At 42.1% G+C, this 26,106-nt stretch overlaps 1 protein-coding gene across 2 annotated transcripts; it reads right to left on the bottom strand.

Annotated features, from left to right (window-relative positions):
- Positions 1-339: 339 nt before the first annotated feature.
- On the bottom strand, positions 340-25,644 carry EPGN (epithelial mitogen). 2 transcript variants are annotated; one of them, XR_003856326.1, is made up of 6 exons: positions 25,552-25,644; positions 23,999-24,088; positions 19,597-19,714; positions 12,351-12,503; positions 4,443-4,560; positions 340-3,584 (listed from the first exon to the last, which is right to left on the bottom strand). XR_003856326.1 is itself a non-coding variant. In XM_029598942.1 (5 exons), exons 1-5 carry the CDS (start codon positions 25,580-25,582, stop codon positions 4,500-4,502), a joined length of 453 nt encoding a protein of 150 aa, XP_029454802.1. In that variant the 5' UTR covers positions 25,583-25,644; the 3' UTR covers positions 4,101-4,499. The 2 variants fall into 2 exon arrangements, 1 of the variants encoding a protein (XP_029454802.1); XM_029598942.1 differs by lacking the exon at positions 340-3,584 and having other exon boundaries at positions 4,101-4,560.
- Positions 25,645-26,106: the final 462 nt, after the last annotated feature.

Genomic DNA, 26,106 nt, shown 5'->3' with positions numbered 1-26,106 from the left:
ATTATTTCCCAAATGCCAATAAAATATTTAAAAAATGCAGATACAGCAATCAACGCTCAACAATTAAAACTAATAAGGATTTAAAAAATTCTTTGCTTTCCATACCTGGGAACTTTTTATTTCCAGTCACCCTGAGATTGTTGTGGATTAGCCAAGTGGAAGGGAGGTAGTGCACAAACTTCCCCTGTCTCACACACATATACTCTCCAATACACACATGCTTGATTACTCACACATGTTCATTCATACACACACACACACACACACACACACGCTCGCTATCTCTCACACATACACATACTCTCACACAAACATGCTCTCTCACACACATGCTCATTGTCACACATTCACATATGCTATTCAAGCACACTCTCTCAGACTCTACCTCACATAGACATGCTATCTCACACACGCGCACACACACAAGTGCTTTCTTTCACACATACACATACTGTCTTGCTCACAGACATGTTCTCTTGCTCACACACGCACATGCTCACTGCTACACATTCACACATGCTTATTCAAACACACTCTCTCAGATGCTCACTCACATTGATATGATCTCACACATACACGTGTGCTTTCTCTCGCTCAAACACATACATACCCTCTGACAGATATGCTCTCTCTCACACTTATATATTCTCACACACATGTGCTCTCTCCAATGCTCACATACACACACTTGTTTTCTCTCTTATGCACACACACTCACACTCATTTACCTATTTTTTCCTCAGAACAAGCAGCAGTAGCCTCCTCCTTGGGTATCCTTTGCCTTTGGGGCACTCCTCTTTCTTTTCTTGCAGGGCCGATACTGCTCCTACTCCTGTCTTTAGCTGCATGGACAGGTTGACCTTGCTGCTGCTCCTTCAGGCTCCTTGCCAGACTGACGCTGAGCCTCCTGAGTTCTCCTTTTTTCCAGTCCCATGGATCCAGCACATGCTCATGATCTTGCTGCTTCTTCAGCGTGGGCCGGGCCACTGCTGCTCCCCATCTTAAGTTCTCTTGTCTTCTGTCTGCATGGGTCCAGCCAATGCTGTTTTTTCATCGGCCTGCGCAGCTCAGCTGCTGCTGCTGCTTCTTTGGGATGAGTGAGCCCGGCGGATGCTGCTCCTCCTTCTGGTCCTGCTGCCCCAGCAAATCTTCTTCGCATCGCACCAAACCGGCTTCAGCTGCTTTGCTTCCAGTCCTTCTTTCTTCTAGCCTCGCAGGACTGATGCTGATCAGGGCCAATCGGGGCACTAGGTGAAAACCCCAAACTTGTGGTGCTCTAGGTGGCTGCCTAATTCACTTAGAACTTCCACCAGCCATGCACATGTTCATTCTCATGATCTTTCAAACACATACATGCTCATTATCATATACATGCTTACTCTCATCTCTCATTCACATATACACACACACTCCCCTACACACATGCACACTCACTCACTTCCCTCCTTCTTCCACATACACACATGCACACTGAGACAATGCCTACATATACTAAATTCTCTGCCTCTCACACCCATACTTGCTCATTCTCTCTCTACACCCCCAACCTTCCAGCCATAGCACTATCCTCTTTCTCTAGACCTATGGGGCTGAGACTCCTCCTCTTCTTCCTTCTTCTGTGAGAGCCAATGCTACCTTTGTTTCTTTTTCCCCATGCAGGACCGATGCTCATTCTCTTCTTCCTTCTACCATGGGGGCCCCATGTTGGCCATTTCATGTTCCTGTGTGGGCCTGACACTCCTCCTCCTTCCAGCCCGAGTGGCTAAGGTGATTTTTACTTCAGGGCCTGTTTCTGCAGCAGCACCCAGAGTTTTCAGGTGTTGCCCTGAAGAGCCTGCAATTTTATCAGAATTCCAGAGTCTCCAAGCCAAATCCAGAGAGTTCCCAGGTATGAGCATGTGCTGTCATGTGTGCATAGCTTAGAGCACTTTATTACATTGGGGCCTGACGTATTGAGCAGAAATGTGTATTATAAACACCCTCTTTTTTTCTGCCTCTAAGTTTTGTGGGTAGAATACTGTCCTGAACCTGTGTCTTCTTTTGAGTACTTAATCATGGATTACTATTTCTTGTCTTTTTCACACACAGAACATTATGCAACCTCTTTAATGGCATAGATGTAAACTGCAATGAGTGTTATGTTACAGAGCAATTGTGATCAATTTCAGTTTTGTCAAAAAGAATATTTTTTTCATGCATAAAAGATTACTAAAGTGAATTTTACATTTGGACCAACATCGTTTTGTATACCCAGTGATTTCGTAGAACTCTCAATTTATTTAAAATGTAAACCTTAGGAAGAGGGAATTATTAGGACATTTCAAATAACCGGGAGGTCCTCCTTACAGTTTGCTGAGCTGGGTGGGAGGGAACGAGGGAGAGAGACTTGAAAATGTTTGCTGAGAAGAGTTTGGGGGAAGGGGAGGGGGTGAGGAGATTTGTCTCTTTCGGTGATTTGAGATGCAGGGGAAGGATTTCTCCAAAGTTGGCAACCTTGCCTCCTGTCCTCTTCCCCAATATCTGCTCAGCTAGGGAAGTAGAGGGCAGGAAAGATGGATAGATGGCTGGTGGGAAGAAGGGGTTTATATGTGTGCATGTGTGCGTGTGTTACATTCTCTCACTCTCACCCTCACTCGCCTCCCACCTTGGATTTATCAATAGGTACCTATTATGCCTGTGTCTAGAGTGGTAAACATTTAGGGGCAGCAGGATGACTAAGGTTTGCTATCTTTCAGCTCTGATGAATCTCATACACAGAGCACAACTCTCTGCTACCCTGCAACAGACCCTTACAGGAGGTAGTGGGGAGAGGGGTGATGATGAAAGCAGCAAAAGTGCCCCAGGGTAGCAAGATCCTAAATCCATTCCTGCTCTCTTCCCATGCAATCTTGCTGCCTCTCTATTTTCTTCCCCTTTCTTATCCCTTCCTCCCTTTCCCCTTCTCTCACGCCCCTCTCTTACATCATGCCAGGTTCATGGTGTGAGCAAAAAAATCCCCACTGGAGACTCTAATCCAGGGAGAGACAATTGGACTTGATATCTAGGTCATAATAATAAGGATTTCTGCACTCTATGCCTCCAGAGCCTGCATCCTTAGGGGACAATGCCATGCCCCTTCCCACACATCTCAGAAGAGATTGCGGCATGGTTGGTAACTCCAGGAACCACTATCCTTACTTGGCTTTCCCTGGCATCCCCACAGAACCCTGCCCCACTCTCCCCAGCAGCTGAAAACTACTTATGGCTATGCTGCAGGCTCTCTCCCTGTTTTTGGCTCAAGTGGCTCCTCCTGCCCAAGCAGCACTAATGCCAACAATGCATAATGCAGGCAATCAGTGGCGGCCTTGCACTGGCATGCCCTGCCCTGCCCTGGACGCTTTGACATGCTGCCACTTGCACTTCTGACTTCAAGTATCGGAGCTGGTGGTAGTGGCGGGGATGTGCTCTGGTTGCTGCCATCGGGGGACAGATCAAGCCCCTTCTGCTGTTACTGTCGGGTGCTGGACGAAATTCAGCCAAGGGCTGAATCTGGCCTCGGGCCATAGTTTGGGGACCCCCGACATAGATGGTCTTTATTTGGTTCTCTGCAATAATCGAGAAAGAACCAAGGTAGCCAGTTATAAGTATACTTTATAAGACAGACAAAAATGATGTGGTATCAAAAATTATGCTCTTTACATTTCAGTGTACTTAAAATGTTCTATCACAAGACTCTGCACAGTACATCCTCAGAAATCCCTACAAATATTACCCTACTCCTCCTACCAAGTCATATTGTACATATTGTATATAGGCTATATGCCACTTCTATATATATATATCAAAAATTATGCTCTTTACATTTCAGTGTACTTAAAATGTTCTATCACAAGACTCTGCACAGTACATCCTCAGAAATCCCTACAAATATTACCCTACTCCTCCTACCAAGTCATATTGTATATAGGCTATATGCCACTTCTATATACCCACATTTAATATTTAATTTTAATTTTATCCATATGTTACAATGTTCCTTATATTAATTGTTTAATCAACTGTTATCTTGTTACAATGTAAAAATAGGGCAGTTCCGGCTCTATTCAACCTGTTATCTGGAAACCGATGTGATATCTCGATCGAATGTCGGTATACAAAAGAAATAAATAATAATAATAATAATAAGTTGGTCAGTTCCACTTGCTAAGTAGAGGAGACTGAATCCCGAGGAAATGTGCTCATGCCATTCTCTGTTGATAGCAGATCTTGAATGGAGGCCTCTTAAAAATAGACTGGAACCACTCTGAAGGCTTTCCTTCTGTTTTTACTTGAAATGCTTGATTATATTCATTTCAATGAGATTTTTTTTTAGGTATTAAATTCTAGTCGGCATACACCCAGACCAACCTTTCTCAGATACCCTAGATATCAGAGTAACCGCTGGCATTCTGTCACTACTGTACCTCCTGGCGCTGACAATTCAGCCCATCTTTTACATGCTGCAGATGTGTAAATATGCTTCATCTGTCTCGTGTTGCTTCCTCAGAGCAAATTTTATAAGATGACTTTGATTTTAGGCACCTAAAGAAGAACAGATAATATTATGTGAATTAAGGTGAAATCATACTGCAATGCCGGATCATGAAATGCCCTGTTCTCATTTTTTATCCTTATCTCATAAAAAGTAAGACAATTTAAATAAAATAATGAAAAGCAGTAAAACCAGATGTAAGACAAAGCTTAGCTGTATGCTTCCAGCTAGATAGTCAAAGCACAATTCAATGGCAAAGGTAACTGGTTAATTTTGACTGGTTGACTTTGTCCAGATATTCAGCTTCAGCTAATCAGCTAAAGTTGTGGTTTGAAAATCCTGTCAAATCTAACTGCATAAAATTTGTATGATTAGAATTACAATCATCTTTTGAATGGGCAGAGTTGTCTTTACAAATTTAGGCTTAGATTTATCAAAATGCACTAAATATTGCATGCAATAGGAAAAGGGGCGTGTTTTATGGTAATAGGCAGTTTATCGTAAAGTGCGATATCTTAATGCTTCGCATAAGTATTAGCACAAACTGCGATAACTTTTTCGCACTTTGCGATAAGTGCCAGAATTGTATTTCCTACATACGACCACCGGGGGGGGGGGGGGGGCAATTTTAAGCTTCTGGAAAGCTAGCCTAGCTATCAGGGCCCTCCTCCAACCACGGGGCAGTGGGGGAGAGAGAGAGTGAGAGAGAGAGGTTGGAGGAGGGCCCTGATAGCTAGGCTGGCTCTCCAGAACCTTAAAACTACTAAAAAAACGGCATTTGCGAAAACATCGCAAATCGCGATAAAGCCCTATCGCACGGCTTTACGCAAATGAGAAAGGTGTAGTTAAAATACGCATTAAAGCCGTGCGATATGGCTTCGCAAATCATGAAGCCAGCCCACTGAACCACAAAACGCGCCCCAATCTCCTCCCCTTTTTCTAATTTGCATCGCACTATGTGTTATGGCATTTTCGCATGCGAAAACGCCTTAACACATGCGGAAATGCCATATAGCAGTTTGATAAATGACCCCCTTAGGGCCTTATTTACTAAGCATTTTCTCAATAGAAACAAAATTTCCCCATAGAAGCAAAATGGAAGAAAACCTTTAGTAAATGAATCCCTAGCTGGTTAGTGCTGGATGTTGTGCTAACTGGCTAAAGGCCAGATATATGAAGGCTTTTCTCCCATTTTGTGTTTATGAGGAAAAACCCTTAGGGGTAGATTTTAAAAAAGAGCGCGATCGCGTACTTTTGTTCGTGCAGCAGGCGCAAACAAAAGTACGCTGGATTTTATAAGATACGCCTGTAGCCTATAAAATCCTGGATCGGCGCGCGCAAGGCTGCCGATTTTGGGCAGCCTTGCGCGCGCCAAGCCGCACAGCCTGCCTCCGTTCCCTCCGAGGCCGCTCCGAAATCGGAGCGGCCTCGGAGGGAACTTTCTTTTGCCCTCCCCTCACCTTCCCCTCCCTTGCCCTACCTAACCCACCCCCCCGGCCCTATCTAAACCCCCCCCCCTTACCTTTGTCCCTCGATTTACGCCTGCTAGAAGCAGACGTAAATCTACGCGCGCCAGCGGACTGCTGGCGCGCCGGGGGGCTGGTCCAGAGGCCTCGACCACGCCCCCGGGCCGGCACCGCGTCCTGCCCCCGAAACACCACGTCGTTCGGCCCCGCCCCCGAAACACCCCGACACGCCCCCGGGTGGATTTACGCGAGCAGGGCATTTAAAATCCACCCGTTAGTGAATCTGGTACTAAATCTGAAAAGCCCAGCCCAGGCATGCTCCGACCTAGCCCCTTTGTTGTTGACTTAAATCTGTGTACACAGTGATTTGGTGAGGAAAGATTTTAGCTAGATGGGGGATGGAAGGTGGAGGGCAGGGTAGAGGGATAGAAAGTCTGTGTGAGTTTTTAACATGATTAGATTTATACAGTTAAAAGCTGACTTTAATCACCTAAATGTTTTGAAGTTCCTATCTGACCCAAAAAAGGAGTGCAATGTTAAAGAAATTGGGTTTTATTAATTCCATGCTTCTATGCCAACACAATCAATCAGAAGATCTCATGGATTCTCAACAAACATATGTTTTGCACCACTGACAAGACTTCATATTTCAATAAGATTGAACAGGCAAATAATTCATTTAACTGCTATGTACTAACCCTGATGTCTCAATTATAGAAGTACATTGAGGAAAATATTGTGGTTGCCCTGTTTGTTCTGTTGAATGTACAGAAATAAGGGCCACAAACAAGTCCAACTTTTTATTGGACTAAATACATCTGTGACTAGCTTTTGAGAGCTGTGCTGACTGAGCAAGTCACAAATATATGGAGTTAGCACAAAAAAAATGGTACCATCTGCAATTTGCTTGTTGACCTTTATTCCCACAGAACTACATTGCAGAAATGTATCAAGTTCAAGTGGTGAAAATATTTGATTAGGTTTATAACCAACCATGTAATTTTCACATTTAAAACTATTAGTGAACAAAGTTACTATTAGGGAACAAATAATTTAATCCTTTACATGGAAACTATGTCATAAGCAAGATAATCTTTCAATATGACAGTAATCATTGCTTCACATGGCTCAAACCTGAATCACTTCTGGATGGTATCACAAGAGACAAGAAGGTTCACATTCAGAAAGGTGCTGGTCTGCAAAATATCAAGCTGGGCACTTAGCCTGAGTGCAATTTGAATATGTACATTAATGAAGGGGTGAAACAATTTCAGCCAGCTTGTGCAGTCTGAAGAGGAGTGCGCCTATAGTTCTAACATGGGTTTGCCTAGAATCTTACTGCTTACTGCAGCATTCACGTCATTTGTGGGACAGTCTCTTGTGAGCCCACCAATGGGGGAAAAGCTGTGATATTTGCTGTGAGCTCTATTAATCCAAACTTCTATTCCCAATTGGCAGTACCAAATCCTCTACCTTTCATACAGCATTTGTGTCTCACATTTTGATGAGTCATTACTGTGACCTTGGACTCAAAAGTGTGAAACACAGCTCCACGGGGGTAATTTTTAAAGCCTACAATTTTATATTGAAGGAATTTTCAAAACAGCTTTTCATGTGTAAGCATGCTTTGAAAATTAGCAGGACTGGGTGTATGACTGTGTAATAGTCGTGCACATTTATACCTGCTAAGAAGCAGGTGTAGAGGTTCACGTAAACATTTATGCGCATGCTTTTGACAATCAAAAATACACACTTTGCTCTCGAGCATGCCTCTTTGTAGTACATGGTAAAGTATGCATGCAATCACCTTCGCTCATACTTTTATACATGCAATCCCATGGTCATTTTCCAAAATACCATTTATGTACATAAAACAGCATTTTTTTTTTAAATTACACTCTTAAAACCAAGTTTTATGTATGTAAATGGATGCACTAAAATAGTCTGAGATGCTGTGCATATAAAGGCACCTGCAAACTTTTATGTGAACTGCAGTGAGGCATTCCGGGGGGGAGGGGGCTAGAAATGGGATGCAGTTGAAACTTACTTGCATACTTTTTTTATCCTTAAAAGTAACAAGTAAGTTACTCTGTGTAAGTTATCCCCTCCGAAAAGCTGGTGTAACTTTATGTGAAGTAATGTGTGTGTGTGTACTCAGCCCAATTATCCGAGGATTTTCAAAATGAACTTGTGCACATATTCAAACAATACCGGTTAGGTTTGAAAGTTGTCCGGGTCTTATAACCAAATAATTTTCTGTAGGTATATTTATTTGGAGGGACGTTTATTCCACTGACTATCCCTGACAATTTATGTGGGTAACTTTAACCTAGTAAGTTGTCCACCCGCTGCTTTTCTGAATATTGCGCTCTGTATGTGTAACTTCTACCTGCACTTAACTCTATGCATAGAAAGCAGTGGACTCCTTTTGATCGGACAGGAGTTGCATAAGGAGGTTTGTGTCTTTAAGCCTTGATGATGTCACCAGAGGCATCTAGCAGGTCTAAAGGATGAGACTTTTAGTGAGTAGGTTTTAGCTATTACTTTGTTCACTCGTGCAGAAGCCAGTGGTGTCACATGGTTTTCCAGGAAGGGAGTAAACCATCTACTGTATTCCTAGGCTTCAAGTCTACAGTAGTTTCTTTCTGAAGAGCCCCTGGATGAATTACAAGGACTCAAGTAAAGATCAGAGCTAGTGGAAGTTTCATCATTTATTTCACCTTCTGAAGGGAGTAAGTGAAGCATCTGCTGTTAGGAATGACTTGTACTGATTTTTTCCAGGAGATGAACTATTAACTTTAAGGAGGATTAAATTGCTGCTATATCTACATGTAATAGACCACTACTGGATGGAGCATCTCCAGCCCCTAATATGGAGGCCAAACAATAATATAGATGTTAATACAGAGACTTAGGCCTAGATTTTCTAACATACCGCAGTGTCATGAATCGCGCGGTACAGGGGGGTGAAACGGGGGGAGGACCTGCGATAGCCGGCAGCGATCGCACCTCTGCCCTGCGGTGATATTGTAACCATGCACGCCAAGCAGGCTTCTCTTATAAGCCTCTCTGTTGCCTAGCAACACAGCACATGCCCAGTTCAGAGATGCAGAATCAGATAACTTTATTGGCATGACAATTCAAATATACTCCTGCCTGCCTATTCCTCCAATGCTCCTATTCCCCAGGCCAGAGCAGGGGAAAAAACCCCTCTTTGGGCTCTTTCTTTCTCTTTTTTTTCTTTTTCTTTTGGTTGCATATATTTTTTACTGCCTGTCCGTGAACTTGGCTGTCGAACCTGTGGTTTAGTTTTTGTTGAAGAAACTACATTTTTCTTTTAAATACATTTTGGCAAGTTGGAACTACCAATATGGTTTGGACAGATCTATCTATGCAGAGTTTGAGTTCACTTGAGGTGAAAATGGCCATTTATTTGATGTTCAAAGAAGAAGCCACATACTTAGGGGGTTAACTGATCAGCTACAAAGGTGAAAGTCTTCCTTTCTGGAAGAGAAATCTCCTTGAGAAAAGTCCACTACAAGAATTGCTCAAAAACTCTTTCAAGAACCCAGTAACTGTTACGGGCGCGTCTGCCACGCCGCTGACGGGCCGAGGGTCTGGGCGCCCTCGGGTACATATCGTAGGTGCAGGGAGCACGGCCGTCTAAAGCGGGTGGTGTGAGCCCTTGGGCCACAGCGAGAGCTAGGGAGGAGCCCCAGCCACACCGTGGGAGGTGAGCCGGTGCTGGCATGGAGAGCCAGGCGTGTACCGAAGCAGGAATTCAGGAACGGAGTCTGACCCTCAGCCGGACCTGCACGCCCATGACAACCAGCAATGCAATGTTGGTTGATGAACGGTCCTCCGACTGTTCCAAGCCCTTTCGGACCTGCCGCTGGGTAACGGCAAAGGGCGGCAGGCCGGACAGAGAACGAGGGCAGACAGAGTCCATAGTACACGAAGGACGTCTTAGGCGTAGGCCAGTGCAGAGACAAGGACTGGTGCAGAGACATCAGAGACAAGGACTGGTGCAGAGACATCAGAGGCAGGGATGAGGTAAGATGCATACAGGAAACTCAAGGGCGAGGTAAGAGACTGACAACATGGAGCGCCCTACACAGCCCACCCGCGGGGCTGGTCGCGGACCACTACAGAGGTTGCCTTCAATAATAAGGTAAGGCTTTCTCACAGATATAGGAACGAGGTGCATGGCTTGCATCACGAAGCGCCCTACACAGCCCGCCCACGGGGCTGGTCACGGACCACGACATGGCTTGCCGCAAGGCACCAGGACATCTTGAAGATACAGGAACGAAGTGCTAGCATTCAGGAACAGGGTAAGGCTTTCTCACAGACTCAGGAATGAGGTGCATGGCTTGCATCATGAAGCACCCTACACAGCCCGCCCACGGGGCTGGTCACGGACCACGACATGGCTTGCCGCGAGGCACCAGGACATCTTGAAGGTACAGGAATGAGGTGCTAGCATTCAGGAACAGGGTAAGGCAAGTAGCTGCAGTACAAGCAATCTATAGCAGGGTTTGCTGCACACCGGCAGCCTGAAGCAGGATCATCTGGGAAACTCAGGAACTGGATCAAGCATAGGATCAGGAACAGACATCAGGTAACACATCAAGGCACGGACTGGAACAGACATCAAGACAGGACAAGGCGCCATCAAAACAAGGTAGACCACAGAGGACCTGGATCGAGGAGGAGGTACAGACGACTGTAGCGCTCAATCCAACGGCCAGTTGCAAGTGAAATGAGGGTCATTTTATACTGCAGGATGTAGGCAACTCCCTGGGAGGAGTTTGCCAGGACCACCCCTTGCTGGCCCTATAACTGGGGTAGAGAGCTGCGGGCCGGCCCCTAGGGAGAAGGGCGTCGCCAAACAGGAAGTCCAAACACAGCCATGCAAGCCACAGGCAGGCCTCAGGAACAGCTAGGCCTCCCAGGCCCTGGAGCAAGTCCCGGATGGTGCACCGGCGAGGCCCTGGCTTCGAAGCGGCCTCCAGAGGGAAGGTAAGATACCTCCTGTAGCGAGGCAACAGGGGGGATCGCAACAGTAACTAGTGAAAAGATTTGGATTTTTCCTTCACTCAGCATCTGGTTACATTTTATGTGCCTCAGATTGGGGTTACATTACATAATGGTGTTTTTCTTATCATATTTCACTTTAATATAACTTGGTGATATGAATAATGAAACTAAGCTTTCTACTCACTTTGTTCAATGGTAACAGAATCAATTTGAAAGCAACTTTATTTGTAATCCTACTCAAGCAATAAATGGACCATGAAATATTAACAAATCAGCTTCCAAAGTTATAATATTGTTTTCACATATTGCAAATGTGGCAAATTTAAATAAAATCCTTACAAGGTGATTTATATTCCAGTGTAAATACATATGATTCTAGTGAGATAGGGTTATTAGGGATGTGAATCGTTTTTGAACGATTAAAATTATCGTCCGATAATTTTAAAATCGTTCTAAACCATTAGAGTACACGATACAATACAAATGCCCACGATTTATCATCAGGAGCATTTATATTGTATCGTTAAATAGGGCACGGGAATTATTTGGGGGAGGGCGGGAAAACCGGCACACCAAAACAAACTCTAAACCCACCCCGACCTTTTAAAAGAAATTCCTTACCCTCCCGAACCCCCCCAAAATGTTAAGTTACCTGGTGGTCCAGTGGGGGGGGGGGTCCCCGGCGCGATCTTCCGCTCTCGGGCCATCGGCACCATTTTGGCTACCACTGATAAAAAGGCGCCTTTGCCCTTACCTTGTCACAGGGAGCGACGGTCGCTCCCTGTGACAAGTTAAGGGCAAAGGCGATCGGCGCCATTTTGAAACCTCCAGCACCGGCACCGGCACGATTGAAGGGATGGCTCCAGGACCCCCCGCTAGACCACCAGGTACATGTAAAAGGTTTTTGGGGGGGTCGGGAGGGTGGGAGAAGCAAAGGGGTAATTTGAAAAGGGTCGGGGTGGGTTTTTTTTTTCGGGCCATCGGCGCCTTTTTATCAGTGGTAGCCAAAATGGCGCCGATGGCCCAAGAGCGGGAGATCGCGCCGGGGACCCCCCCCACTGGACCACCAGGTAATTTAACATTTTTTTGGGAGGGGGTTCGGTGGGGTTTTGTTTATCTGCTCAGGCCTCACTAAAAAATTAACAATGTGAATTGGAATCGGAACGATTCCAATTCACAATCTCTAACGATCCGATTTTTCCCTCCCACCATCCGAACCTGATCGTTAAGACGATTGGGCACACGATTCACATCTCTAAGGGTTATCCCTCATTTATCAAAATGAAGATATTTTCTTATACCACACAATTATTTCAATAATATATATCTCATACCTCTTCTCTACAGAACAGTAGATAAAAACAATGATTCCACTTAGTAGTAATCCAACACCAATTCCAACTGCAATATATTTTTCATGTGAATCAATTGAATATGAATTTAACATTAAATGTTCACATCTTTCTCCATTGTAACCAGCAAAACATCTGGCAAAAAAAGAGAGTAATCATAATGACACAATAGAAATAGTGAAGCTAATTTATGATCTTATAAGTTACATTTTGAAATAAAAAAGGCAAGCTAATCTGCAGGTACTAAACGTTTTAACAATATTGGGCACAATATTCCAAACTATTTGGCTATCTAAGGTCTAGATTCACTAAGCTGCAATGTTTTAGCACAGGAGGGGGTCCCACTATTGTGGGGGGGAAGGGATGTCACTGCAATAGTGGGCCCCTCCCCTGAAAAAACATTGTGGCTCTCTGGCACATTCTTTTGTCTCATGGCAAATACCGTGGGCGAAAAGAACGTGCCCAGCGGCCCTTTAACGCGATGGTGACCCCAACGTCACAGGACCACCATCACCTTAGAAGGATGCCAACCCAAAAATAAACAATTGCGACAAAACGGGGAGATAGAGCAGGGGTCAGGGCTGGCATCCATCTCAATCAGGGGCTGCCACTTGAGGCAGCCTCGACTGCCCCAAATAAAAACCCCCATCTAAATTCAGTTGCATTGCAATGGACCCCCCCAAACCAAAGATAAAGTCCCTGTTACGGCCCCCCCTCCCAAAGACCAAAGATAAAGTCATACAGTCCCGGCCCAGTCCCCCCTTCCCTAATTTTCTTTTTACTCTTGGGATTCGGGGTGGGGGGGGTCTTGGGACCTTATTATTGACTTTGGAGTGGGGCGGTGTTGGGACTTGATTACTGACTTCGGGGGGTGGGTATGGGAAGGGGGGCCAGGACTGTATGTCTTTATCTTTGATATTTGGGAGGGGGGCCAGGACCAGGGACTTTATCTTTGGTTTTGGGTGTGGGGGGGAGGCCATCACTGTGCGACTGCATTTAGACTTGTTTTTCTATTTGAGGGAGGAAGGGCCACCTCTAACACTAGAACAGCCAACTTTTTTTACACCCTAGAACAGCTGCTGGCATATTTTTATGCCATTGTATTTTAGGCTCTATCAGTGATGTAAGTAGAAGGAGGGGGAATGGAGTGAGCTGCACCCAGGAGTCATGGATGTGAAGAGAACTCTGAGGAGTGTGATTCTACTGACAACACATAAAAGGTTTATATGTTAGCCAATTACACCCATATGTCCTTTGTAAACCAAAATTGCCACTGTAACCAGTCAAGATGGCCGACTCATAGGACACGCTGTTGGAGCTCTCTTTGCATTTTGAATTACCTTTGTGAATTACTTTGTGAATTTGTAAGACTGCAGGATGCCACACACAAAGCATAAAGCTAAATTAAAGAACATTTTATCTGGAAAAGAAGAAGAAGATCCAGCAGACTAAAATAGAGAGCTTCTTCGAGTCCACCCCTAAGACTCCAGAAACGAGGGTTGCTGAGAGAAAGAATCAGAAGCTCGGTTCTCTATGAACTAGATAATCTCGTTGAGCAAGGGGGCTCCAGAGATGCCATCTCCACCGCGAGGTCAGACTGGGGCTGAGCAGGACGAACTAATGCGATCCCCAAGATCAGGGAAGAGGGAGGTGATGACCCCAGATCAGGATGGAGAAGGAGGAAAAAGAGTGATTGAGGGAGATGTGAGAACCCTGCAAGGAGGAATCACATCTACACCCAGGCCCCCAATGGCTGTATCAGCAAGAAACATCGAGGAAAGCAGTAAGCCTCATGAAATGCTAACATTAATTCCAGGTACTGTTTTCTCTTTGAAAAAAACTCTGATTGTGACTCTGGATTTGATATGGAATGCTTTAGTTTCCATTGAGCCTGTGATATCGACACTAACTCAGGCTTTTCTAGAGACAAATAAACGGGGACTAAATACAGAAAAGATCATTACCCAACATCAGGAAAAACTAGAGAAAGTCCCAGAAAAAATAATATTGATGGAAAATATACAAACAAATTTAATTAAATCTGATAATATAGCTGAAAATAATTGGAAAGTATCGAGAATTTCCTTCAATATCTGAACCTTCAAGTGGTTAACTTTCCAGAAGCGAAGAAAATGCCGCCAGTGGATATGTTTAAAACTTATATGTTGGAATGTCTTAAAATTCCCAAGGAAATCATTCCAGTGGTCACTAAAGCTTTTTTCATATCTTGGAAAACATTGACACCTTTGGGAACAGTAATGCAGGATCAACAATCAATGAATATCACGGAGATGTTGGAGATGTCAGTTCACACAGAAATTGTAACAAGGGGAACGTTGTTAGTTTCATTTGCGTTTGAATATGATAGGAATCTAGTCCTGACATTTTTCTTTATAAATAGGTTGGTTCAGTATCATGGACAACAGGTCTGGATATATCCAGATATAGTCCGTTCTACACAAGAACATAGGAAGAGGTTTATATTAATGAGATCTGAAGTAATAAATCGTGGGGCTAGTATGATACTAAGGTATCCATGCAGGTGCCTAGTAAAATTCCAAAATGAAAAATACATATTTCTAGAACCAGAACAATTAAAGGGTTTTTTGGATGGGAAGGCATGAGGTGTAAAGCTGGGATGTAAAAGGGTGGAGGTATCCTATGAGTGGGTTAGTTCCTATGTCAATTTGGGTGTTATGTGCTCCTTTTTTCCTTGTGCACATTCTTGGCTCCCTATTGCCTTAATAATTAGAGATTTAATATATGGAAATATGTTTGATTATGTTGCTTTATGAGAATTACTGTTGTATAATCTCTACTTCTTTTGATTAATGATATTGTAATATATCAGAAAATGCAAAATTAAAAATAAAAATTAAATTGCCACTGTAACAAACAAACCATAATATCTCAAATCAACTACTGTTTCCCATGCCCCTGAGATTCAGTCTGTTTTGCTTCTTAATTACTCAAACATTGTACCTATCTCATAATCCTATTTCCTAAGTGGGCCGCTCCCTTACTTTTCCACAGAATGACTCCCATAAACCATTAATCATTTAATTTGTTAATTCACATGTTAGTTTTTCCATATTGTATATTTCCCAGAGCCTATTTAGCAATTGTCATCAGCCAATGTTAATGCAATTTAGTACATGGATCATTCCATATCAAGTGGACCAATGGTCCACACTCAACCTCCTCTAAATCAAACAAAATTTTGCATGGATGTTCTCTAGGGTTTCAAATAAAACTGTACTATATTTTTCACCTGGATTTCCATCGGTTGGAGAGCTAGAGGCAATTGAATGGAGGTCACCTCTGAGTACCATGCTCCTAAAATTTTGTGGATTAGTACAATCCCTGTGATAAATCCCAATGCAAAATTTGGAATATAACGTGAGCTTGCCTCCCTTATTTTGGTCCAGCAAAGTACATGAACAATTTTACAAAAGAATTGACTCTCATTGCTCCTGATTTATACTTTGATTTATGTCATAACTAGATCAGTAATCATAGTTCATGACGTACATCATGTTTCGCAGTTAGGTGCCAAAGTTGGCTCTTTTTAACATAGTGCATTCACGCATGCAAATGATGCTTGTCTTTGGGACTGTAATTCTAACCAAAGCAAGGCTGGGTCCAAGACGAAACAGAGTGACTTTTATAGCAAAAAGATGCTCTATCAAATAACATTAGAAAGAAAAAAAAAATAAAAACTACAAAGTAGAGATATTTGCACCCAAAAAATGGCAAACATTTTCATAAAAAGATGACATCATATCTTTATGTAACTATATCTTTGCTTCCAGTTGGGTTGCAAAACCTCCAAGTGAAAATCTGAGATGTAACAATATGGACCATGACTACTGATCCAATTATGTCCTGAATTGAAATATACATCAGGAGCAATGAGGAATCAAAGTAGGCCTTAAATTTATTTTGTAAAATTTTTCATGTACATTGCTGGCCCATAAAAAGGGTGGCAAGTTCATGTTAGGTTCCAAACTTTGCATAAGAATATAAGAACATAAGAAATTGACTATAGGGTCAGACCAAGGGTCCATTGAACCCAGCATCCTGTTTCCAACAGTGGCCAATACAGACTACTAGTACCTGGCAATTACTTAAACACTAAGGGGCAGATTTTCAAAGGATTATGTGCCATGTTCTGGTCCGGGGGCTGGTCCGGAGGCCGCGGCCATGCCCCCAGAACGCTTCTGGGCTGGAACCACGCCCGTGGCCCTGCCCCCGGAACGCCCCCAATGACGTGCCAGCTGCAACACGTCCCCGACACGCCCCCAGGAAAGCCCTGGGACTTACGCGCGTCCCTGGGCTTGCACATGCCGCCAAGCCTATGCAAGATAGGCAGGGTGTGGAAGGGGCAGCTTTTCAGGGGTTACGCGCATATCCCTTTGAAAATCTGCCCCTAAGTAGATCCCATGCTACTGATGCAATTAATAGCAGTGGCTAATCCTTAAGTCAACTTGATTAACAGCAGTTAATGGACTTCTCCTCCAAGAATTTATCTAAACCTTTTTTAAATCCAGCTATACTAACTGCACTAACCACATCCTCTGGCAAAAAATTCCAGAGCTTAATTGTGTGTTGAGTGAAAAAGAATTTTCTTCGATTAGTTTTAAATGTGCTACTTGCTATCTTCATGGAGTGGCCCTTAACCTTCTATCATCTGAAGAGTAAATAACCGATTCACATTTACCCATTCTAGACTTCTCGTGATTTTAAAGACCTCTATCATATCTCCCCCATAGCCGTCTCTTCTCCAAGCTGAACAGCCCTAACCTCTTTAGCCTTTCCTCATAGGGGAGCCATTCTATCCCCTTTATCATTTGGTCTCCCTTCTCTGTACCTTCTCCAGTGCAACTATATCTTTCTTGAAATGTGGTGACCAGATTTGAACACAGCACTTAAGATGGAGCGATACAGAGGCATTATGACATTTTCCATTTTATTCACCATTTCTTTCCTAATAATTCCTAACATTTTGTTTAAGAACATAAGAACATAAGAAATTGCCATATGGGTCAGTCCAAGGGTCTATCAAGCCCAGCATCCTGTTTATAACAGTAGCCAAACCAGGCTACAGGTACCTGGCAAGTACCCAAACACTAAGTAGATCCCATGCTACTGATGCAAGTAATATTAGAGGCTATTCCCTATGGGGCAGATTTTAAAAGCTGCGCGCATCCATGTGCGTGCGCTTCCCGGCGTGCACACATGGACGCACCGATTTTATAACATGCGTGTGCATGTTATAAAATTGTTGGGCCATGAGCACATGCATGCCGGATTTTGTAATTTGCGCAAGTTTCTTGCGGTGACGCATCAGAGTTCCCCAGTTCCCTCCCAGTCCACTCCAATTAAGGAGCGGACTGGGAGGGAACTTCCCTACAACCTACCCTAACCTTCCTTCCCCTTCCCCTTCCCCTCTCCTCCCCACCCTCTAAACCTTTTCTCCTACCTGTAAATTTTTTTATTTTGTTACATACTGCTCTAACGGAGCAGTAGCAACTTGCGCCCGCCTTCTATCCCTTCCCAGTACAGTGGCAAATGGCTGTACCGGCCGCTTCCAGCCCTGCCCCACCCCCCCAGGCAGCCCCTTCCCATTCCTCGGGCTGCCTCTTTAACTGGGCCCGGACTTCGGCACATAACAGGGGTTACGCACATGGCTGGGCCCCTCTGAAGATGAGTGTGGTGCGCACAAGGCCCGGCCACACACATAACCCCTTTTTTTTTTCACGTGCGGGGGATTTAAAATTTGACCGTAAGCCAACTTGATTAATAGCAGTTAATGCACTTCTCCAAGAACTTATCTAAACCTTTTTAAACCCAGCTATACTAACTGCACTAACCACCTCCTCTGGCAACAAATTCCAGAGATTAATTGTGCATTGAGTGAAAACAAATTTTTTCCGAATAGATTTAAATGTGCTACTTGCTAATTTCATGGAGTGTTCCTTAGTCCTTCTATTATCTGAAAGAGTAAATAACTGATTCAAATTAACCCGTTCTAGACCTCTCATGATTTTAAAGACCTCCATTATATCCCCTCTCAGCCGTCTTTTCTCCAAGCTGAACAGCACTAACATCTTTAGCCTTTCCTCATAGGGGAGCTGTTCCATCCCCTTTATCATTTTGGTCACCCTTCTCTGTATCTTCTCTAGTGCAACTATCTTTTTTGAGATATGGCAACCAAAACTGTACAAAGTACTCAGGGTGCGGTCTCACCATGGAGCGATACAGAAGCATTATGACATTTTCCATTTTATTCACCATTCCCTTCCTAATAATTCCTAATATTCTGTTTGCTTTTTTGACTGCCACAGCACACTGAGCTGACGATTTCAATGTGTTATCCACTATGATGCCTAGATATCTTTCTTGGGTGGTAGCTCCTAATATGGAACCTAACATCGTGTAACTACAGCAAGGGTTATTTTTCCCTATATGCATCACCTTGCACTTATCCACATTAAAATTCATCTGCCATTTGGATGCCCAATCTTCCTGTCTCGAAAGGTCCTCCTGCAATATATCACAATGTACTTATGAATTAACAATGAATAATTTTGTATCATCTGCAAAAAGGAACTTAGCACTAGAGGTTGTAATAATGCACAAAATTTCAGGCCCCTAACAGGGGTTTGTTTGGCTGTGGTGGCCGGACAAAGTGGTCGTTTTGCATTGCGCAGCGCACTGTACTCTAAAAGTGACCTTCATTCAGCTGCCTGTAGCTCTTGAACCAATAGAGATGCAGCCGAATAATATTGCATAGTTTTGTTTGAGGCCCTAGCGAATATCCACACACAATTTTATTCAATTTGAAAGATGTCAAGTGTGGATGATTTTCTAAATTCGTCTACTTGACATGGAATGTCCCACATGACCCATTAGGACATTAGAATATTCCATATTTTAAGATTACAATGCTGGGCATCAATCATCATTTCAAGAAGTGCCTCATTAGGTTGATCATCATAATATATTAAAGTAATTATTTTTGTCACAGCTAAATATCATGATGACACAGCTGAAATGAAGTATTGCATGGTAAGAGTTTCCCCACTGTACAGTACCTTTTATAGAAATGATCTCAGAAAAGTCATATGGCTCACTGTATTAGTAGCAACAACAAACAGCATAGCAGTAGCAGCAGCAGCAGCAGCATCTTTTTCCAAATGCAATTATAAAAATGATGAACACTCACCTGCAGATATGTGTATTGAGGTCTTTATGAAAAGCACAGAGACCATGAATACAGTAACTATGGTATTCTTCAAGACAGGGCCTGATAAGTTTGTGGTCCATATATCCCCTTGTTTTATCTATTTGGATAAGAAAATAATGTTAATAATAATGATAAAACATCAGAGTGAGTTAGACAGTCCTAGGAATTTAGACTTGGGGTTCAATTCTAACTTTCTAGGATATCCTCTTTGCCTATTCATTTATTTTCAAGGAGACTGTATAAGCATGAGTGAAGATGTATAATCTAGAAATGGAGCAGCTAAGACGCCCAGTTTTGGAAAGAAGACATTGAGTAATTTGGTACTTGTAGTTTAGAATTGAGACAGACGAAGGACTACATATACAACGACATATTTGAATGTAAATTGAAAAATAGGAATAGTCAAATGTTTCCATTCAGAAACTGAATTGCTTGCTAACTCTGTAGATGGAGTTCTAATTTTAAAAGCATTTTACTAGCAGCAGTCCCACATAAAGACACATCAAGGTGTTCATCTCTTTAGTTCATGCCCTCTTACCTTTCTGTATTAGCTTAAGTCTCCCTCAACAATGGCCTTAGGCAGAGCATGTTTCTCCTTTATGAGATCATCACAATCACCTAGAGGTAAATATTCAGCAGGCTGGTGAGTGGGAAAGTTACCTGTGATTTTAAGGGCTGGAAGGATTTGGCAGAGCACTTTTTTATTTTAGATAGGGGATGGGGAAAGTCTAGACGGAAGCTGCCACAACTTTTCTTTAGTGGGCGGGGAAGAGAGGAGTTTGGGCACTACTGGCCTGTAAACATTTTTTTTTTTATCTTGGGAGAAGTGGGGGGGGGGGGGGGGGCGGGATTGGGAATTGCTTGGCCAGCTACTTTATATCTTTGTGGAGTAGCAGGGAGGGGGAAAAGTGCACCACTTCATCTGTTGCATTTTTTTCTTAGGGGTGAGAGGGAGTGTAAATTTGGTCCCTTTAGGCCACTGCAACAGTTGTCTTAGTTATCTGGATAACTTTAGGGCCACTATTTAGTTGGCTTGAATTAGCAGGATAAATTTAGCAAGGCAGTACTGAATATCAGTGTTGACTTGCTCAAGTTTAACAATGCCCCGGGAATGCCTCCAGAGCCACCTCTTTTGTGGCTGGACAAAATTTGGCTGGTGAGCAAGGGGAAAATTTCAAGCACCAAGGTTTTCCTGGCTAACTCCAAAAATTAGCCAGACAAACCCTTTGAATATGATTTCCATATGCATACAAAAGCTATACAGATGTAATGAAAATATGACAGAAAAATATGTGTGCAAATAAAATATTTACCAAATGGTTTGAGAAAAGGAAAAATTGACACTTTTTCACCAAAATGGTGTACACCAAAGTCAGTTCCAATTTTATAAAAATATTAAATGGCTATTTTTTGGTACTAACAAACTGGCTCAATTTAAAGGATTAATAAACAATCAGTATGTATAACGGGTAAGCAATCTATTGCATGTGAGACTATTTTTACTGACTCGGCATTGGCGATGCCTGCCATCACTGCCGATGCCACAGATACAGCAAACATTAGGCATCCCCGGATATGGTGCAGCTGCAACTGCCATGCCTTACACCCACCACTATCTCTAGGTCCTACCCTAGCCAAAGGCCTAAAATGTCACTATAGTGGGCCTACGGTACCAATAAGGAGGTGACAGGTAGTAGGGAGCCAATCGTATGGAGCCAGATAGGGGCCTTAGTATGAGGGATGAATTGCAGAAGGTGTCCCGATCACTGCTGACAAGGAAGGAGTTAGGAGAATTGGAGGGAGGCTGTGGGCCTGAAGCTGGAGTCCATGCCACGTGGAGGAAGGTTGGCTGTGGGACTGAGAATTGCATGGGCTGAAGCTGTCTCAGGTGTTGATGCCACATAAGGTCGGCCACAGCCAGCATTGTTATCTGTGGGACTCCCATTAAGGAAAATCAGCCAGGAGATGGAAGGAGTAGGATTCAGAAGTGTGTGTGTATAGATGTGAGAGAGCATGTGGGAGAGAGAAGGCATGTGTATGTGTGTGTTTGTGTGTGTGAGAGAGTTTGTGAGTGAGAGAGAGAGAAAGTGTGTGAGAGCATTTGGAGAGAGAGAACAAGTGTATGTGTGGGACAGCATGTGAGAGAGAGAGAGCATGTGTTTTTGGACAGTATGTGGGAGAGAGAATGTGTGTGTGTGACAGCATGTGGGAAATTGAGAATATTTGTGTGTGTGTGTGAGAGGGAGAGAGAGCATGTGGGAGAGAGCATGTGGGAGAGAGAGCATGTAAGCATATGAGAGACAGAACATGTGCGTGTGAGTATGAGGTAGAAAGACAGTATGTGTGTGTGTGTGTGAGACCATGTGGGAGGGAAAGCATACTGTATGTGTATGCAAGAGCATATGGGGGGGAGTGTGTTTTTGTGTAAGAGCATGTGGGAGAGAACATGTGTGTGTGTGTAAGTATGTGGGAGAGAGAACATGTGTGTGAGTATGAGGGAGAGAGATAGCATGTGTGTGTATGAGAGCATGTGGGAGAGAGTGCATAGTGTAAGTGTGTGTGTGTGAGAGCATGTGGGAGGGAGAGAGAAATTGTGTGTGTGTGTGTGTATGTGAGAAAGCATGTAGGAGAGAGAGCACGTGGGAGGGAGAGAATAAAGTTTGGGTGCTCCCTGCCCACCCCACTAGTACTTGATAATCTCAGGGTGAAGGCAAATTAAACTTCCCAGGTATGGAGAGTGAAAGATTTTTTTTTAATACTTAGTTTTGATTATTAGGTGTTTGATGTGTCTGTTTTGAAATATTTTATTGGTGTTTGGAAAATTTTTAAAAATGTATGTATGAGTTTTTAATTATTGGATGTCATTCTATTTGTCTCCTGTTTAGAAATATTTCTTATTTTTATTGGTATGGTTTTATTATTATGATTGATGTTTTATATTTCTTAATTTCATAATTTGCTTTATGAGGAATGGTAATGTTTTTCCATTGTTGCAGTGCACAGAGTCTGCATGTTGCAGTTTCCAGCAGTTTTTGTCTGCATATTTCTATTAATACTTTTTTATGGTCACTTTATTCTGTGTTTGGTGTCTGTATTCTGCATATATAACCAAGGCGAGAAATTCCGCTAGCTAGCATGTAGCTTCTGTGCAGGGATCTGTAGCAGCTTGGCTTGTTCTATTTTCCTATAAAGGGTGTATTAGCAAGGAAGGGGAAGGCGTGAGAAACATTTTGTTCTGCTCCTTTTTATAATTTTGTTCTTACATATTTTTACATAACTCTTGAATATTTTAACTAAAAATTAATGTCAATTAAAATTAATATTCAAGGGTTGTTTGAAAGGAATCTGGGGGATCAAGGTGTTGACTGGCTTGTGGCTCTCAAGGACCGGAATTGCCTACTCCCAGTTTAAATCTTGGCACATCACTTCAAAAAAGAATGAACTATACACTTAAATTAATACAAAGTTTCAGAACTATGTGGACTGTAAATGGTTATTTTTCAAACATATTTGAAATTGAATGTGCAAAAATGCTAATTCTATATATTTATTTTTGTGCACAACTATTACAAACGCCTTCCATTAAGAATTTATCTCAAACAATTCATTTGTAACAGAGTTCCACAATCTTATTGTTCTGTAAAAGTTATGTACTACAGTTCAGTACTACTGAAATAAACAGCCAAAAGGTGGCAGCATTCCTATCCTGTTATAAGCTTTTTTTTTTCCATTTTAGCATATATGATTTTCTTACCTACAGCATGAACCAACCATGTGCAGTAGCTATCTTAACATTTTATTACAAAGAGTTCATTATAAGGCAGATCTTAAAAGCCTTGCACGTGCAAAAATGGCCAGATATGCAAGGGAGCTACGCGAAATGTAAATAGCTGGGAAGGACGTGCGTACATTAATGTACGTGCACCCAGAAAAAGTGGGCAGGATGTTACAGAAATGTAGCAAGAAAGTAAGTATACATGTCATAAACAAAATAAATTCTCTTTTTTTTAAATATAGAACAATCAGTCTATGTTGAGAAAGACTATTGCACAGTAGTTAAACCAAATCTGATAAACTGTGCTAGCTGTTCTTCCTAATTCCTCAACACAAATAGTGCGAATGTACAAAAACATCATTTTCAACCATGTTGAATATTCAAGAGTTTTAAATAGGTACTGTGATATTTACTCTTACAGTTCAAGTTAGTATTTTTTTTAAATTATTGACCACCTATCCAATTATATCTACAAGCTGTTTGCAATGTTTCTCAATTAAGAACAGATGATTATTTAATACATAACATTTGCCACAGTCTGTATTTAGGTTCTTTGTGTCAGGGGCTAATGAAATGTACAAATAAATGAAAAATGAAAATAAATACCTTTGGTATTGCTTAATGTCTGATTATTCCTCGGGACTATGGTTAATGGTGCTATAGTGATCACAGCCTCTTCACTCAAAGTCATCAGTGCTATAGAGTTACAAAATAGATCCAATTTAAAGAATCAACATTCAGAACAGTCCACCCATCAGCATTAGAATTAAGCCATTCATTCAAACCCCTTATTAATTTCATTTCATTTTTTTAATTGTGGCCTTTTATGACATTAAAAAGAACAACTTTCATTTTTTTTCCAGGTAAAGGCTATTTCAGTCACATTGGAAGCCATAGTTTAAACTGAGTACTGTAGTAGCACATAGTTTTCTCAGATAATTCAATTGCCAACTAAAATACAGAAAACCAATAAGATCTTCCTCTTTTTTTTTTTCCAGATATATATTTCATTCTGGAGGACAGAGGTACTGGCTTTTAAAGTTTCCATTAAAGATTTTCCTCTTTAACCATTCCCACCATTTGGAATCTCATTAATTCAGGGAACTACTGTGCCAACCCTCATCAAATACTTACGCTGACATCATATCCGTACATATAGTGTATGAGCAGTGAAGTGGCAGATAGTCTCATGGGAGGAGCTTCTTAACAAGTGGTTGAGGTCATAGTTATTGCATCAATTTTCAAAACTGCCCACTTAGATGTAAGGTCTGGGGATGCTTTACGCATGGGTTTTGCACCAGTTTTCAAGGTCTATCTCTATGGAAAATTGCCAAGGGAAAAGTACCCATCTGTGTTATTTCCCTGCCCTGATGTAACCATGCACTTGAGAATGCCTCTGCCTTACTTGGGTAAAAGTATGCACACTGTTGATCCATGCGCACACTTTTACCCAGGTAAGGAGTGGGCAATTTTCAATATGGGTATACCTTTTATTCAAAACATGTATAAATATAAGAAAATATATTAGAAAAAACACACCTAGTAATAAAAGAACACTAAGAAATTAACAAAGTTGATATTTTCTGGATTCTAGGTTTAGTGTACCATTAATTTAAAATATATTTCCATATCTATTCATTAAATATATTAACATCCTATTCCATATGCCTTTATATGCATCAGTCCATCTTCTTACTAGAGATAAACAATAATGTATACACACAAAAGGGTTTAGCTGCATTTTGATATTTGAAAACCTAAAACTTCAATGTATCTAAACCTGGGTGTGATTTTGTATTTCTGAAAATCAAACTATATAAAGATGAAAGGCTAATGTTGGAAATTAATTGCTTCTATTTTCTAGACCAAGGTTACCTAAAGTCCTTGAGATAGACAGAGAAAAGAGAGACAGACAGGCACACATTCACCCCAGTATTATGCTTCAAGCTGAAACGATTTGTGGCACAAAAATCCAAAGTCAGGAATATTTTGGAAAGAAATGTTCATAGTGCTTGAAATACTTACAATATGTCTAAGTTTATGTGCATTTTTTTTGTCTAGCACTGCTTATTATCAATTGCAGCATTCAACTTTTCAGGAACCAAATTACCAGTTAAAAGACCTTTGTTTAGTACAATATATAAAAAGAAGAAACTTACCAAATATCAAATTATATCTTAGAATTTCCATATCCAATTGCTGCTTAATGTTTCCTTTCCCAGCCTATCGCTGAATTCGCTTTTACTTGTTCCTCTGACTTTCTTCCACTGTCTAAAAATATACATAGATATATACATGTATATACACGCCATGCAACGTCACCTGCCTGTTCTCGCCAATCAAATTATTCAAATTCTTTTACATCTAACACCAACCTACAGCTTCAGGGCAGACACATAGTTATGAAAACTTGCTTTACTAGGGATACAATTAGGTTTTCTTTGAAAACATCTCTTTCCTGTAATCCATGGGTACAAAGCCTGAATGTATGGACACTACTCCTTGCTGTTTTGCTTGATAGTGAAACCAGGGACAGTTGCGTGTGGATGGAGAAACAAGAATCAGGAAAGTCTTTTAAATCGTCACTGTAGGCATAAGCTGATTAGTAGATGCTTAGAGAAGGCATACATAGCAGTGATGTTCAAACAGACAATAACAACTCAGGAAAGAGAACGTAACAGTGGTTCTCCAATGGACAGCAGGATTTCAGCCCT

This window comes from Rhinatrema bivittatum, chromosome 1 (genome assembly GCF_901001135.1).
Source record: "Rhinatrema bivittatum chromosome 1, aRhiBiv1.1, whole genome shotgun sequence".
Taxonomy (NCBI): domain Eukaryota; kingdom Metazoa; phylum Chordata; class Amphibia; order Gymnophiona; family Rhinatrematidae; genus Rhinatrema; species Rhinatrema bivittatum.
The sequence above is the reverse complement of the archived record's forward strand: the minus strand, read 5'-3'. Positions and strand labels throughout refer to the sequence as shown.

What these genes read in the sequence shown, in the direction of transcription:
- EPGN (XM_029598942.1), bottom strand. Translation starts at nt 25,582, where the DNA reads ATGGAAATTCTAAGATATAATTTGATATTTG. An exon ending in AAGATATAATTTGATATTTG is followed by an intron (nt 24,089 to 25,551) that starts GTAAGTTTCTTC and finishes GTAACTCTATAG; the next exon opens with CACTGATGACTTTGAGTGAA. An exon ending in GACATTAAGCAATACCAAAG is followed by an intron (nt 19,715 to 23,998) that starts GTATTTATTTTC and finishes TTATCCAAATAG; the next exon opens with ATAAAACAAGGGGATATATG.